Here is a 14,789-nt window from a genome sequence, read left to right as displayed (position 1 = left end):
ACTTTTTTTAACATAACCGAACTAAGAAACTATTACAGATATCATTTTGGGACTTTCCTGCTAGAAGCTAGTGGGGCAAAAGACCCCCAAAAAATATTTTTAGAGATATTGAGCTGATTTTTTTCATGAAAACTTTTTTCACATGTTTAAACTAGGTAGCCACTAATAATTTCATTTTGGCACTTTCCTTTTAGGGGAAAGTAGGGTAAAACACCTCCAAAACAAAATAAATTGAGTTCTCAGGTTATCTTCAAAAATAAGCTCAGAACTCATATTTTTAGTGTTTTGGGGGTCTTTTGCTCCACAAGCCCCTAGAAGGAAAGTCCCAAAATGAAATCCTTAATGGTTTCTTAGTTCGGTTATGTTAAAAAAGTATTATTTTAAAAAGATCAGGTTGATATCTTTAAAAATAAGCTCAGAACTCATATTTTTAGTGGTTTTGGAATCTTTGCTCCACTAGCCCCTAGAAGGAAAGTCCCAAAATGAAATCTGTAATGTTTTCTTAATTTGGTTATGTTAAAACAGTATTATTTTTTAAAAATCAGGTTGATATCTTAAAAAATAAGCTCAGAACTCATATTTTTAGTGTTTTTGGGGTCTTTTGCTCCACAAGCCCGTAGAAGGAAAGTCCCAAAATGAAATCTGTAATGGTTCGTAGATTCGGTTATGTTAAAATAGTATTTTTATATAAAAAATCAGGTTGATATCGTAAAAAAGAAGCCCACAACTCATATTTTTATGATTTTTGGGGGTCTCTTGCTCCACAAGCCCCTAGAAGGAAAGTCCCAAAATGAAATCTGTAATGGTTCGTAGATTCGGTTATGTTTAAATAGTATTTTTATGTAAAAAAGCAGGTTGATATCTTCAAAAATAAGCCCAGTACTCATATTTTTGTGTTTTTGGGGTCTCTTGCTCCACAAGCCCCTAGAAGGAAAGTCCCAAAATGAAATCTGTAATGGTTCGTTAATTCGGTTATGTTAAAAAAGTATTATAAAAAAAATCAGGTCGATATCTTCAAAAATAAGCCCAGTACTCATATTTTTGTGTTTTGGGGGTCTCTTGCTCCACAAGCCCCTGGAAGGAAAGTCCCAAAATGAAATCTGTAATGGTTCGTTGATTCGGGTATGTTAAAAAAGTATTATAAAGAAAAAATCAGGTCGATATCTTTAAAAATAAGGTCAGAACTCATATTTTTAGTGTTTTGGGGGTCTTTTGCTCCACAAGCCCCTAGAAGGAAAGTACCGAAATTCAATTTTCAAAGTTTTCCGTGTATATCAAGTCATATAAGAGAGCCTACAAAAAGAATTAGGTTGATAACTTTAAAAACAAGCCCATACGACCCTCCCAAACTTTGGTACTGAATTTCATTTCCTATAAGTGTACAAACTTCCCCCCCCCCCCCTTAAGACAAATAAAGAATCAAATAATAATAATAAAAAAAAAAAAAAAAAATTTTGCCCTGGCCGTTTGGGCTTGTTTTTATAGTTATCAACCTAATTTTTTTTTGTAAACTCTCTTATATCATTGGATCTACCTGTAAAACTTTGAAAATTGAATTTTGGGGCAAAAGACCCCAACAAACACTAAAATTTTAAGCACTGAACATATTTTTAAACATATCGAGCTGATTTTTTTATTAGAAACTACTTTCACATAACTGAAATAAGAAGTAACTACAAATTTCATTTAAGTGTGGTATCCGCCTAGGGTAAATGGCAGACACCAGAGTTCGAATAAAGACTACGGCAGTGTGAACAGACGTGGACACCTTACTATAGAGAAGCTATGCTTCTCTAGCATTCACTAGACAAGAATCAACATCTATTTCAGTTGTCACTTTATTGAAGGTGTAAAGGATACTGAAGCTCTATACAACAAACAATAACTACATGGATAGGAATAAATGATCATAACATAAAAGCATTATAATACATATACAATAGTCAGTTTGGGCAATCATGATTCCCCATCCCTGGAAAGGGTGGGGGGGATTAAGAATACAGTTAACCATAATATAAATACATATGGATTAGGAATAAAGATAGTTAAAGATAAATCATACAGTAAAACATAGATAATTGCAATGGTTAGGTAGATGGCTATCCCTGTCTGGGGCAGGCAGGATAGCCCATGGAGCATCACAATAGGCAGATAAGCATAGAGGGGTTGAGTGGTAGGTCTGGGTACTAAAGAGGGAAGGTTTGATGATTACTTGTGACAACAACAGTCTGTGTGGGGGTGATTCTATCAGGTGAGGGCAGGTTTAGATCCTTTATCCTCAGGGTTGAGGTGGTGCTGATAACTTGGTGGTTGAAGGGGAAGGTTCCGGTGCTTAAGATGGGAGAGGGAGGGGTAACACCCCCTCCCTCCATTTGCAGGACAACTGAGAGATGAAACCAGTACCGTTATCTGACATATTTTCAGGTGGCCTTATAATTGTAGAATAACAGGATTTAGCTAGGTGCGTAGCATCACTATAATGTCCTAGTTTCTGCATGGTCCAGAGCTGCCGCATACCACAACTCTCCCCTCGGAAGGCTGGAGGGGTTGTCTGCACCGCCAGACTTCCGACAGTGGTTGCGGCCTTCAGTTTGTTGTCCTTGTGGAATGGGTCCGCCAGGATACCAGTTGCTGGACGGTGGTGGACTCCAGCCCTCCCCAGGTCTAACGGAATCGGCTATATCTGCTGGAGTAGCTGGTCCTGTTGGATATTCTGGCCGTTGGATGTGTACCTCTGAGGCCACCCTGTCAACCTCCAGGGGTGGCACAGCACATGAGGGGGCTTGGACCAACAGCCGCCTGGTATACACCTCTTCAGGTTTCTCCACTGGGCTGGTGGTCTCCATCGTGTTGGTCACCTTGCTGCTGGCAGGCTGGCTACTGGATGCAGGCGCAGTTTCTTCGCCCTCGGGGCTGGTCAGGTTCATTCGGCTTCCAGGGTCTCTGTCAACGCGGGCAGGTGGTGGTTGCCATACTGTAGGAGCGTTGCCTCCTTCAGGCTCATTCTGGACATTGGCAGGGTGGTGCATGGCAGTCCGACCTGCGGGGTAGGGAAAGGTAACAGTCCCTCCTTTATGCCGGCGGCTGTCTTGGATCTGCAAGGGTGGCTCCGCTCTAGTTGGCTGGGAGACAGGCCCATCCACGAACACTGCTGCTGGTGGACTGGAGGCACCAGGCTCCGTATTTCCTCCCCTAGCCTGAAGGGGTCCAGGCACATTGTCTCCATCTTGGGTAGACATAATTGTTGGAGATCCTCTACTTCTATGGTTAGGCTCGGCCCTTGGCGCACCTAGTTGTGTTACTCCCCAGGCAGCGGTCAAAGCTTCTTCAGTTTGGCTGGTAATGGCTGATACCCTGGCTCCTGGGGCAGATGCAGGGGGCGCAGGCAAGTTTGGCCCAGCCCAAACTTCCTGGTACACCAGTGCAATACAATTACCCTGGCTTGGTTGAGGGAGGTAGACAGCTGGATGCAGTTGAGGGTGTGGGACGGCTGGACTCTCCCTGCTGGCTGGGGGCTCTGGCTGGCTGGGGGTGACGGGTGTCACCCCTTCCTCTGGGGCTGCGGGCTCCTTCCGGGGTCCAGGTATCTCGGTGGCGGCGACGGTTGTCGCCCCAGGCACCAGTGTGGGGGCGCTGGATAGCACCCCCCAGTCTTCACAGGGGTCCAGGTCTCTCGGTGGCGGCGACGGTTGTCGCCCCAGGCACCAGCGTGGGGCGCTGGATAGCACCCCCCAGTCTTCACAGGTGGCGGCGACGGTTGTCGCCCCAGACATCATCTTGGTGGTGCAGGGAAGCACCTCTCGTTCCTTCCAGGTGGCGACGCCGGTTGGCGTCCCATACATCGACTCAGACTCGCTGGCTAGCGCCTCTTGCCTCTTGCTGGGGGTGACAGGGGTTACGGACACCGGTCCCCTGTGGTTGCGGCTGCGGTCCAGGCCAACCCGGTTGGGTTCAGCCGCTCCTCCCAGCACGTTGATCCTGGCCACCATGGTCCCAATCTGAGACACAGACTCCTGGGTAGCCGCGGCCCCAGCGGCGGCAGCTAGTTGGGGTAACGGCTGGGCATCTCCCTCCAGGTGGACCTGGGTGGCAGACTGGTTGCATGCAGGTTGTTGGGCGGCCTGGTGTTTCTTCATTGCCCGGTCCCAACCGGTTCTACACTTGGCGGCTGTGTGGCCGTTGAAGCGGCAGCGCCCCTTCGTCCAGCTGAGTCCCATCAGGCCGGCTTCCCCAGGGTGTATCAACCTGCCAGGCCTCTCCTCCTCCAGTTGGGGCACCAGCTGACAAACAGGGTCTCCCCTACTAGGGGTCAGGCGGTGCCGGGCTGCTTGTGGTGGCTCCTTGGTTACATTCAGCCTCCTCCCCATACACACAGGTTCCTTCCATCCAACAGCGGCTCTCCTCCCCTGGGTGGCGAGGCCAGCCTCGGCCTTAGCTTCTGCAGGTGCTTCTCCACATGAGGGATCCTGCCTCTGGGTATGCCAGGTGGTTGGTAGCAAAGGCCGTTGATGGTGCCAGTCGGAAAGGGGGCTATGATCTCTGGGGGGTACCTGTGGCCAGTGTGTGGACAGGTACCCACAGGTGGACCAGCAAGGCCCAGAAGATGCCATACTGATGGTAGCCTGAACTGTATTCCGGACTGTCAGCAGACTGTTGGTAGCCACCTGAGTTGGGCCAGAGTTGCCAGCTGGTATGGCGTCCCTGCCAGGCTCCGTCAGTTGCTGGTGGGGGGCCCCTGCGGTGGTTCTGGTTTTGGCAAGGGGTGGCCTTCTTATTGACTTCCCTGGTTGGAGCTCTGCATCCTGGTGGGCCTCCATCTTCAGCAGCATGGGGGAACTTGGCTGGGACATGTGCAGTGGTTCAACAGAGTAGCGGCATCTGGTCTTGGAGTGTGGGGGAACAGCCTCACTGCTGCTGGTCAACCCTGCTCCCTCCGTGCTGGGTAAAGTCTTCCACTGCAGCAGGTCACCAGCCCCCATCCTTAGGCCGGTCCCCAGTCGTTCCATGCCTGGGGGCTCCCAGGGAGGCTTGGGTGGCGGCTCCCCCACCCCCAGGTACGCGTCGGGCATCTGGGTGAAGAGCCTATTCCCCTGGGACAGCTCCCCATCCTCCAGCTTGGTGAGGCCAGCGCCAGGGAGGACCTTTCCACCCCAGAAACAGGTGGTACTGGCCCTAGGGCTGGGCCCCGTTGGAGTCTCAGTTCTGGTGGTAGTGTCCATCTTGGGGCTGGCCACTAAGTCTCTGAAGCTTGTCACCTTCTCATTAGGCTCAGTTGCATCGTTCAACACCCCCAGGAGGACACCTACAGGTTCAGCAATCCCCAGTCCAGTATTGCTATTTCTCGTGCGTGGAGCACCAACTGAACAGGAGCTGTGCAGCGGACATTCAGTCACCCTTCCAGACAAGGGCATCTCAGGGACCAGGGGTCTGTGACCTGGCATGTGTTTGATGTTCACTGTACTCAACACAGTAGGCCAAAGTAATAACAGAAGTAGTATCTTGTAGATATAGAAGCAGAGTAGAGTAGCCGCGCCGCAAGGAGGTTCGAGCCGGCTCACCCCTAGTATAAATACTATAGCTGTGTAATTAGGGTGGTAGTCCACGTAGCCGTAGGCTCGGTCCTCCTGGCTCAAGAGTTTCTGTGGCTGGCGCGCCCCCATGATAAGTAGCAGGGTGTTGGTCTGTTGGCGCCAGCGTCTTGTTTAACTGTTGAGCCTGAGTTGTTCTCCTTTCCAGTATAGCTCTTGATTTCTGTGGTAACCAGCGGATCTTAGCTATATTCGCCCTTTAAAGGTAACAGGGAATATGTTAGGCATCCACAGATGTCTCTAGGAGCGTATCCACTAGTAGATATATGGATAGGTAGGCTATCTATATATATACATGGCTACACGCCCATATATATATATATATACGTGTATAGGAATATCCCCAGAGCTAGCTAGCTTTTCCTCCTTGCTCCAAAAAAAATCACGCTTCCTCTGTATATAGTTCACAACTATGAGGGTCGATGGTCCAGGTACACACCACCACTGCCCAGTGTGGGGCAGCAAGTCAGGCTATGTCCACAGGGTGGGCGTACTTTCGTTCAGTTACCATATCAGTTTCCAGTGTTGTTTGGTGAGGTTAGTATTCACTTGATTGTACCCATGATACAACAAAAAAAAAACAACATTATTTATCACTTGGGTATTTATATATACATATATTTGTTTCACTAACCACTCAGCTTTGAAGTAGGGTTGGCAGAGCTAGGAGATGTTGAGGGTCTGAGCGGGTTCAAGGAACTGGTTTAGTTTTCCTTATCACACTGTAGACAGGGAGGGAGGAGCTTGCAAGTTTTTCTCCTAAAAAAATATCTCTGATGTATGCTATAGAATGGCCCCTCTCCTGTGTGGGTGTGTGTGTGTGTGTGTGTGAAATCTCCTGTCCTTGCAACGCGCGTCCGCACCGTCAAATCCGCGCACACGGGGAAAACGCGCTCTCACCCCTCAACTCGCTCTCTCATTGGTCAGCTTCGTCCGTTGGATTTATGATATTTTCCGCACTCTGTTGCGCTACCCGTGAATGGCGCTCTGTGTGTCCGATCGCTAGCCCCACACTACAGACGGACTTAGTCTAGTGTGGGTAGGAAGGGGGAAGCGCGTAAGGGGACGGGGGTAACTCCGTCCGTTCCCCCTGTGAGGGAGGGGGGTAACTGTGGGCTGGTGTAATATTGCCTTTTCTTCTTAATCCTAGGTTTATCTATTATATCACCCTGATTGTATTTGCCTTCAATGGAGAGGGGCTTCTCCCCTTCCCTTGGAATAAGGGGTGTATTGTTATTGTGCTGTGGGCTTGAGATGTTTTGATTGTATATCAGGATCTTTATTATATTACATCTAGATTCTATTTTTGTCCTTATCACAATTGCATAACAGATTTGTTTACCAACTCTGTTCTATTTTTAGCTGTTATCACAATACACAATAATCCAAGCCTGGTCTATTCTTAGATTTATCACAACACAACAATTTGTTTGCCAAGCTTTGCTCATAAATCTATTGTTTGGCCATCACATCAGGGTGGTAATCCCTGCAATGTAACATAATATCTGTTTTTCTAGATGGGTGGCTGCGTTGTAGCTTCTCAGGATACTTGGAGTTGACGTAGTTTTTCTCTGTTCTGGTGAACTACACTCGTATGTTGGCTCGCAGCTTGCAGCTATGTGGCGTGTTTCAGCCTATCGGCGGCAGGGAATGTCCCGTCCTGCTAGCGCCGCTTGCAGCTATGTGGCTTGTTTCAGCCTATCGGCGGCAGGGAATGTCCCGTCCTGCTAGCGCCGCTTATCCAAATCCAGCTGATGGCGGCAGGGAATGTCCCGTCCTGCTAGCGCCACTGGTTCGGATCCTGCTATCTCTTGCAGTAAAATTGGCCTATTTCCAGCCGTTTACACTTATTTGGCTTGTTTCAGCCGGTCCGCAGGCCTGTTTCAGCCCTTTTGGCGCTCAATTCTCCGTTAGATATCAGCGCTGCTCGCGGTTATTCGTCAAATTTCGCTGTCTCGCTTCCACAACTGCCGGATGCAGAGTTAAACTTTGCTGTCCAGGGTGGGTAATTCAGGTTGCTTGCGTCAGTTTTGCCAGATTCACTGCTGGGAGTACCTTAGCCTCAGATACGCGTCTGCTCTACACTTGTGGTTCGCCGTAATCTCACACAGCTGTCACCAAAGTTGTGGTATCCGCCTAGGGTAAATGGCAGACACCAGAGTTCGAATAAAGACTACGGCAGTGTGAACAGACGTGGACACCTTACTATAGAGAAGCTATGCTTCTCTAGCATTCACTAGACAAGAATCAACATCTATTTCAGTTGTCACTTTATTGAAGGTGTAAAGGATACTGAAGCTCTATACAACAAACAATAACTACATGGATAGGAATAAATGATCATAACATAAAAGCATTATAATACATATACAATAGTCAGTTTGGGCAATCATGATTCCCCATCCCTGGAAAGGGTGGGGGGGATTAAGAATACAGTTAACCATAATATAAATACATATGGATTAGGAATAAAGATAGTTAAAGATAAATCATACAGTAAAACATAGATAATTGCAATGGTTAGGTAGATGGCTATCCCTGTCTGGGGCAGGCAGGATAGCCCATGGAGCATCACAATAGGCAGATAAGCATAGAGGGGTTGAGTGGTAGGTCTGGGTACTAAAGAGGGAAGGTTTGATGATTACTTGTGACAACAACAGTCTGAGTGGGGGTGATTCTATCAGGTGAGGGCAGGTTTAGATCCTTTATCCTCAGGGTTGAGGTGGTGCTGATAACTTGGTGGTTGAAGGGGAAGGTTCCGGTGCTTAAGATGGGAGAGGGAGGGGTAACACCCCCTCCCTCCATTTGCAGGACAACTGAGAGATGAAACCAGTACCGTTATCTGACATATTTTCAGGTGGCCTTATAATTGTAGAATAACAGGATTTAGCTAGGTGCGTAGCATCACTATAATGTCCTAGTTTCTGCATGGTCCAGAGCTGCCGCATACCACATAAGCACTATCCTTCTAGAGGCTTTTGGGGGTAAAATAACCCCCACAAAAACAAAATTTATAAGTTTTTAGCAAACAAGCCCCGAGAAGTAAAGTGCAAAAATGAAATATAGGGTTGCTAATCAACTCATTCATGTAAAAAAAGGTTCCATTAAAAAATCAGCTCGATATCTTTAAATTCAAGCCCAAACGGCCAGGCTAAAATTTGGTACTTATTTTTCAAACTCCCCCCCTCCCCCCTTTATAAACTTTGGGTACCAATTTATTTGGCCATAGAATGACAATGGGCTTTTTATCACTTTATAAGTCCATAAAGTTTTACTTTTATGATAACGTTTTCTTATTCGTTGGCTCAACAAATATGGAAACTTTTAATGAATTGAGTGTCCAAGCGTTTCAACCACTATTTTTAATCTATGGAAGGGTTTATTTGTGCATTAACATTATACTCAAATTTTCAAAATTGAAAAAATCCCTAAGAGGATAATACCACAAGAAAAATATGTGGGAGGGGGAAAATATGTATAAAATAAAAATTACTAAAAATATTTATCCATTTTTTTCCCCTCCTAAGGGAATGAAATATTTTGCAGCAGGGAAGAAAAATATATCTTGTGCAGAATATACACCCCTGTATTAAGTTGAGTGTCCAAACGTTTCAACCATTATTTATGCAGGACGACAGTTCAGGATGACCTTCCCAATAATGATAAACAAAATTACGCCTTCTGTAGATTAAAATTAGTGGTTGAAAGGTTTTATTACTTAACTTTATGAATCAACCAATTAAAATTTACTGAAAACCCCAAAGTTGTTAAGCCAACGAATAAGAAAACGTTATTATAAAACTTTAGGAACTCTTGTAATAAACAGACTACTGTTCCCTCTCTCTTTGATATTAAGTTGAGTGTCCAAATGTTTGAACCCAGGGGTGTATATTCTGCAAATTTGACCCGGCTGAGGGGGGGGGGGGTAAAAAATGAAAAATATGTGATTGTGCTTGGGGGAAAAAATTTAAAAATTAAGAGAACTGAAAGCATTTTTTTCCATTTTTCTCCACTCTTTGGTGAAAAAAACTTAAAGAATATGTGGGAGGGTGGATGATAAGATTAAATAAAGAGTTTTGAAAATATTTTTCCACGAAGAGGATAATCGTTGCTGGAAAAAAGTAGGAGGGAAAAAAAATAAAAAAATTTGCAGCTGGGGAAAAATAATGAATCTTGTGCAGAATATACACACCTGTTTGAATCATTATTTTTTGCAGGATGACAGTTCAGAGGATGAGGGTGGAGGTATTCTTGACACTGGAGCCTCCCACACCCCCCAGGCAAACAAGATAAAATATAGAATTGAAAACCTCAAAATAATATTTCTTGGAAAATTCAAGAAAAGTTGCGCTTACGCATTAAAAATCTTGGGTATAATCCCTTTCGTGGTAATGCTTCTTAAGGGGCGTTTCGTCGTATTTTCACAGTTGCTTTTGATAGGTTATTTTAGGTTAAGTTAGGGGATTGCCCCGTAGTGTGGAATTGAACAAGAGCGTCCAAGCTTTTCCATTTTGAGGGGGGGGGGGAATCTTTATATCATATAGGAACGGACGTCCAAGCTTTTTAGTAAGTTATCCAAAATATAATAATCTCTTAAATCATGCGATTTTACTAATAGTCTTTCTAAAGTTCCAAAATTATTTCAGACTAGCCAGGCAGAATCTTTGGGTGTAGTCCCTTTTGTGACAACGCCTCTTAAGGGGCGTTTCGTCGTATTTTCACAGTAGCTTTTCCTTTATATCTAGCCCCCTGCGCGGCAATCACCAAACCCAACTTAACCTAACCTAACCTAAAATAACCCATCAAAAGCTGCTGTGAAAATACGACGAAACCCGCAACTTCGTTTTCTTTTCCATGATCCAAATCTTTTACCTGGATTCTATTCTATACTTTATCTTCTATACCCCCCACACAGGATAACCAGTTTGGGGTGTTTAGTAGGCTGACCGACCTGATCAAGCAGTCCGCCCACCTGGCTGTCTTCCTCAACTATGTCTGTTCTAATTCTAATCCTTCTCCGCTCCTGTTCTACCTGATCACGGATGTTTATAAACAGGTAAAATATTTTCCCACGCTTCAATGAATTTGCTCACGCTCCAATGAATTTTCCTACTCTCCTATGAATTTTCCCACGCTCCAATGAATTTTCCCACGCACCTATGAATTTTTTCACTTCTAATCCTTCCCCGCTCCTGTTCTACCTTATCACGGATGTTTATAAACAGGTAAAATATTTTCCCGCGTGGCTTCGAAACCGATTAATATCCGGTGGATTAGAACCAGTTCTCAGCCATACCGACAAATTATGTCTAGCCTCGTATTATATTTAAACAGCTTTCCGCGGGTATAAAAATGTACAATCATAAGATTAAAACCAGTTTTTTTTAACCCGTGCCTTCGGCAACTAGGGGCTAAAAAACTGGTTTTATTCTTATAATTGTACATTCTATATCCGTTGAAAGCTGTTTCAAAAACGATGCGCGAAATAACTATTCCAGTATTGCTTCGAAACCGATTAATATCCGTTGGATTAGATCCAGTTCTCAGCCATACTGAAAAATTATGTCTAGCACCGTATTATAAATAGTTTTTTGCATGTATAAAATGTACAATTATAAGATTAAAACCAGTTTTTTAATTAGCCCCAAGATGCCGAAGATTTTTTTCATTTTATTATTAATTATATGTTTAACAAAAACACATCGTTATTCAAGAAATTATTTGCTAACATCACCTTTTTGTTGCAATTATTTATTTTTTTTCAAACATTTTAACTTAATAGTTATTTCACAAAAAAAGTGATTAAAAATTGATAAAACATTTTTTCATTCATTTTAAAAATAAAATAAATCTTCCGAATAAAAAAGAAAAATCCTTTAATATGATAATATTAATAAAATATAAACAGGAATCAATGATTTATTTTTAGTTTTCTATGTTTTATAAATTATTTTTCGTTTCACGTAGGGATCTTTAGGGATAAGACCATGGACGATAAATCCCTAATTATGATAGAGAAAATTACTTATTTTGTTGAGCCAACGAATGAAAAACATGTATTTATGAAACTTTAGGTACCAGTGTAATTTACTAACAGTCAAATATCCCGTTTAGAAATGATTTAAAAACTGCCATTTTTGGTTTTTTTTGAGAATAAGTTTTTCCCTCCATAAGGCCTAGGGGGTGTAAATTACACTGGTACCCAAAATTTTGAAACCCCTTAAATGTTACTACCAAGTCAGGGAGGGCGGGAACATTGGGCTGTTTATTACACTAGTCCCCAAACTTGTATAATACGTTTTCTTATTCGTTGGTATAATAACTTTAGGGACTATTTGAATTTTGATTGGTTAGTTCAAAACGTATCAACCACTAACTTTAATCTGTAGAAGGGGTAATTTTGTGTATAATCATTGGGGGTGTACATCAATTTATCGGCCATTGTCTTATCCCTTTAGATCCCTGCTACCAAGTACATTATTCAGGATATGCGAATTACCAGGGATCTAAAGGGATAAGACAATGGCCGATAAATTGATGTTTATCCCTAATGATTATACACAAAATTGCCTTTTCTATAGATTAAAATTAGTGGTTGAAACGTTTGGACACTCAACTTAATTCAACAAACAAAATTTACTAAAGTCCCCCATGTTGTTAATACAATGAATAAGAAAACGTTAATATAAAACTTTGGGGACTAGTGTATTAAACAGCCCATTGTCCCCTCTATCTATGGTAAATTATACTAGTAGTTAAAATATTAAAACCATTGTGAAGTTATTACTAGTGTTTGGCCGGATATCCGGCCATTTTAAATATCCGGCCGGATACCGGATATTGAAACTATCCAGATACCGGATATGTGGCTGATTTCTAATGCCAATTATCCGGTTATCTAGCCGGATATCCGGAAATTTGCCGGATATCGAAAGTTGGTCAGATATCCGGCCGGATACCGGATATCCGGCATTAGAAATCAGCCTAGATATCCGGTATCCGCCCAAAAAAGTATCCGGCCCAACTCTAGTTATTCTATTATTCAGGGAGGTCTGAAGGATATGAAGAAATGGGCGTATGAGATTCACTCCTGTTTCCTGCTCCCTGACTCACCCCTCAAGATTGCCACCCTGGACACACAGACTATACAGAGCATAGGTGGATATTCTGCACATGATTTGTTTGTATCAAACTTTGGGTACGAATTTACAAAACTTTTGGTACAAGTTTATAAAACTTTGGGTACCAGTTTAAGCATAGGTGGATAGATATTTTGCTAAAGATTATTTTTTCATTACCCCCCCCCCCCCTTCGTTAAATTAAATTTCTTGGCTCCTATAAGAGATAGAAGGCTGAAACTTTTTGACAGCATTCCCTTTATTGAGGAGCATAATCAACTATAATACATACATCCATAGCAGTCAGACTGCTTTTTAGCAGGTTTTTGGGCTATTTTTACATATTTCTCTAGGTATATTTTTGATGTTTTTGGGTAAATTTCAAAAAAAAAATAAGGAAATAGCATAGGTACAAAGCATAGGTGGATATAGATTCTGTACAACATTTTTTTCAATAACCCCCCCCCCCTTATTTAAAATTAAATATCTCATCATACTAAGGTCGTGTCTGTAGATAAGAGGACAAGTAGCATTTTACAAATCTTCGGTTCATGTTTTCAGTACACTTTATTATTCAATAGCGGCTTCGCCCCCTAGAGGTTTGATCAACCTAATTTTTCGTATTTTAAAACTTTAGGTACTATTTAAAACTTTGGGTACTATTTAAAACTTTGGGTACTATTAAAAAATTTTTGGCACTATTTTAAAAATTTGTGTACTTCCCCCCCTCCCCCCCTAGCCGGGGATCCCATGCAGAGCAGAATAACCACCCCTGACCCTAGATTCCATCCTGCTGGAGGAGAATGAGAGGGAGGAGACGCTACAGAAGCTGTTCTGGAAGGCGAGAGCCAAGGCGCGGGAGCTACTCAAATTTCAGCTGGACGCATTCCGAGAGAAGCTGGTGCAAGGTAATCATTATCAAAACTTTGGGTACCAGCATAACAACTTTGGGTACTAGCATAATTTACAATACTTTGGGTACTAGTTTAATTTACAAAACTTTGGGTACCAGTATAATTTACAAAACTTTGGGTACCAGTATAATTTACAATACTTTGGGTACCAGTATAATTTACAATACTTTGGGTACTAGTATAATTTACAATACTTTGGGTACCAGCATGATTACAAAACTTTGGGTACCAGAATAACAACTTTGGGTACCAGCATAATTTATAGACCCCAATCTCCCCTCCCTCCCTCCCTGTATTTTGAAAGTTTCTAATAACAGTATAATTTACAATACTTTGGGTACCAGTATAATTTACAAAACTTTGGGTACTAGTATAATTTACAATACCTTGGGTACCAGTATAATTTACAATACTTTGGGTACCAGTATAATTTACAAAACTTTGGGTACCAGTACAATTTACAATACTTTGGGTACCAGTATAATTTACAATACTTTGGGTACCAGCATAATTTACAAAACTTTGGGTACTAGTATAATTTACAATACCTTGGGTACCAGTATAATTTACAATACTTTGGGTACCAGTATAATTTACAAAACTTTGGGTACCAGTATAATTTACAAAACTTTGGGTACCAGTATAATTTACAATACTTTGGGTACCAGTATAATTTACAAAACTTTGGGTACTAGTATAATTTACAAAACTTTGGGTACCAGAATAATTTACAATACTTTGGGTACCAGTATAATTTACAAAACTTTGGGTACTAGTATAATTTACAATACCTTGGGTACCAGTATAATTTACAATACTTTGGGTACCAGTATAATTTACAAAACTTTGGGTACTAGTATAATTTACAAAACTTTGGGTACCAGAATAATTTACAATACTTTGGGTACCAGTATAATTTACAAAACTTTGGGTACTAGTATAATTTACAAAACTTTGGGTACCAGAATAATTTACAATACTTTGGGTACTAGTATAATTTACAAAACTTTGGGTACCAGTACAATTTACAATACTTTGGGTACCAGTATAATTTACAATACTTTGGGTACCAGTATAATTTACAATACTTTGGGTACCAGTATAATTTACAATACTTTGGGTACCAGTATAATTTACAATACTTTGGGTACCAGCATAATTTACAAAAC

General features: G+C 42.4%; 1 protein-coding gene across 1 annotated transcript in view; it reads left to right on the top strand.

Annotated features, from left to right (window-relative positions):
- Positions 1-14,789, top strand: part of RhoGEF2 (Rho guanine nucleotide exchange factor 2) — a 67,083-nt gene that overhangs the window by 14,260 nt on the left and 38,034 nt on the right. The window contains exons 15-18 of the mRNA XM_080149620.1: positions 9,806-9,868; positions 10,504-10,644; positions 12,635-12,746; positions 13,489-13,614. Coding sequence (XP_080005746.1) covers positions 9,806-9,868; positions 10,504-10,644; positions 12,635-12,746; positions 13,489-13,614 — 442 coding nt within the window. The remainder of the gene's footprint in view (positions 1-9,805; positions 9,869-10,503; positions 10,645-12,634; positions 12,747-13,488; positions 13,615-14,789) is intronic.

Source organism: Acartia tonsa, chromosome 15 (genome assembly GCF_053477335.1).
Source record: "Acartia tonsa isolate MP-2025a chromosome 15, ASM5347733v1, whole genome shotgun sequence".
Classification (NCBI taxonomy): Eukaryota; Metazoa; Arthropoda; class Copepoda; order Calanoida; family Acartiidae; genus Acartia; species Acartia tonsa.
This window is presented reverse-complemented; position numbering and strand designations above follow the sequence as displayed.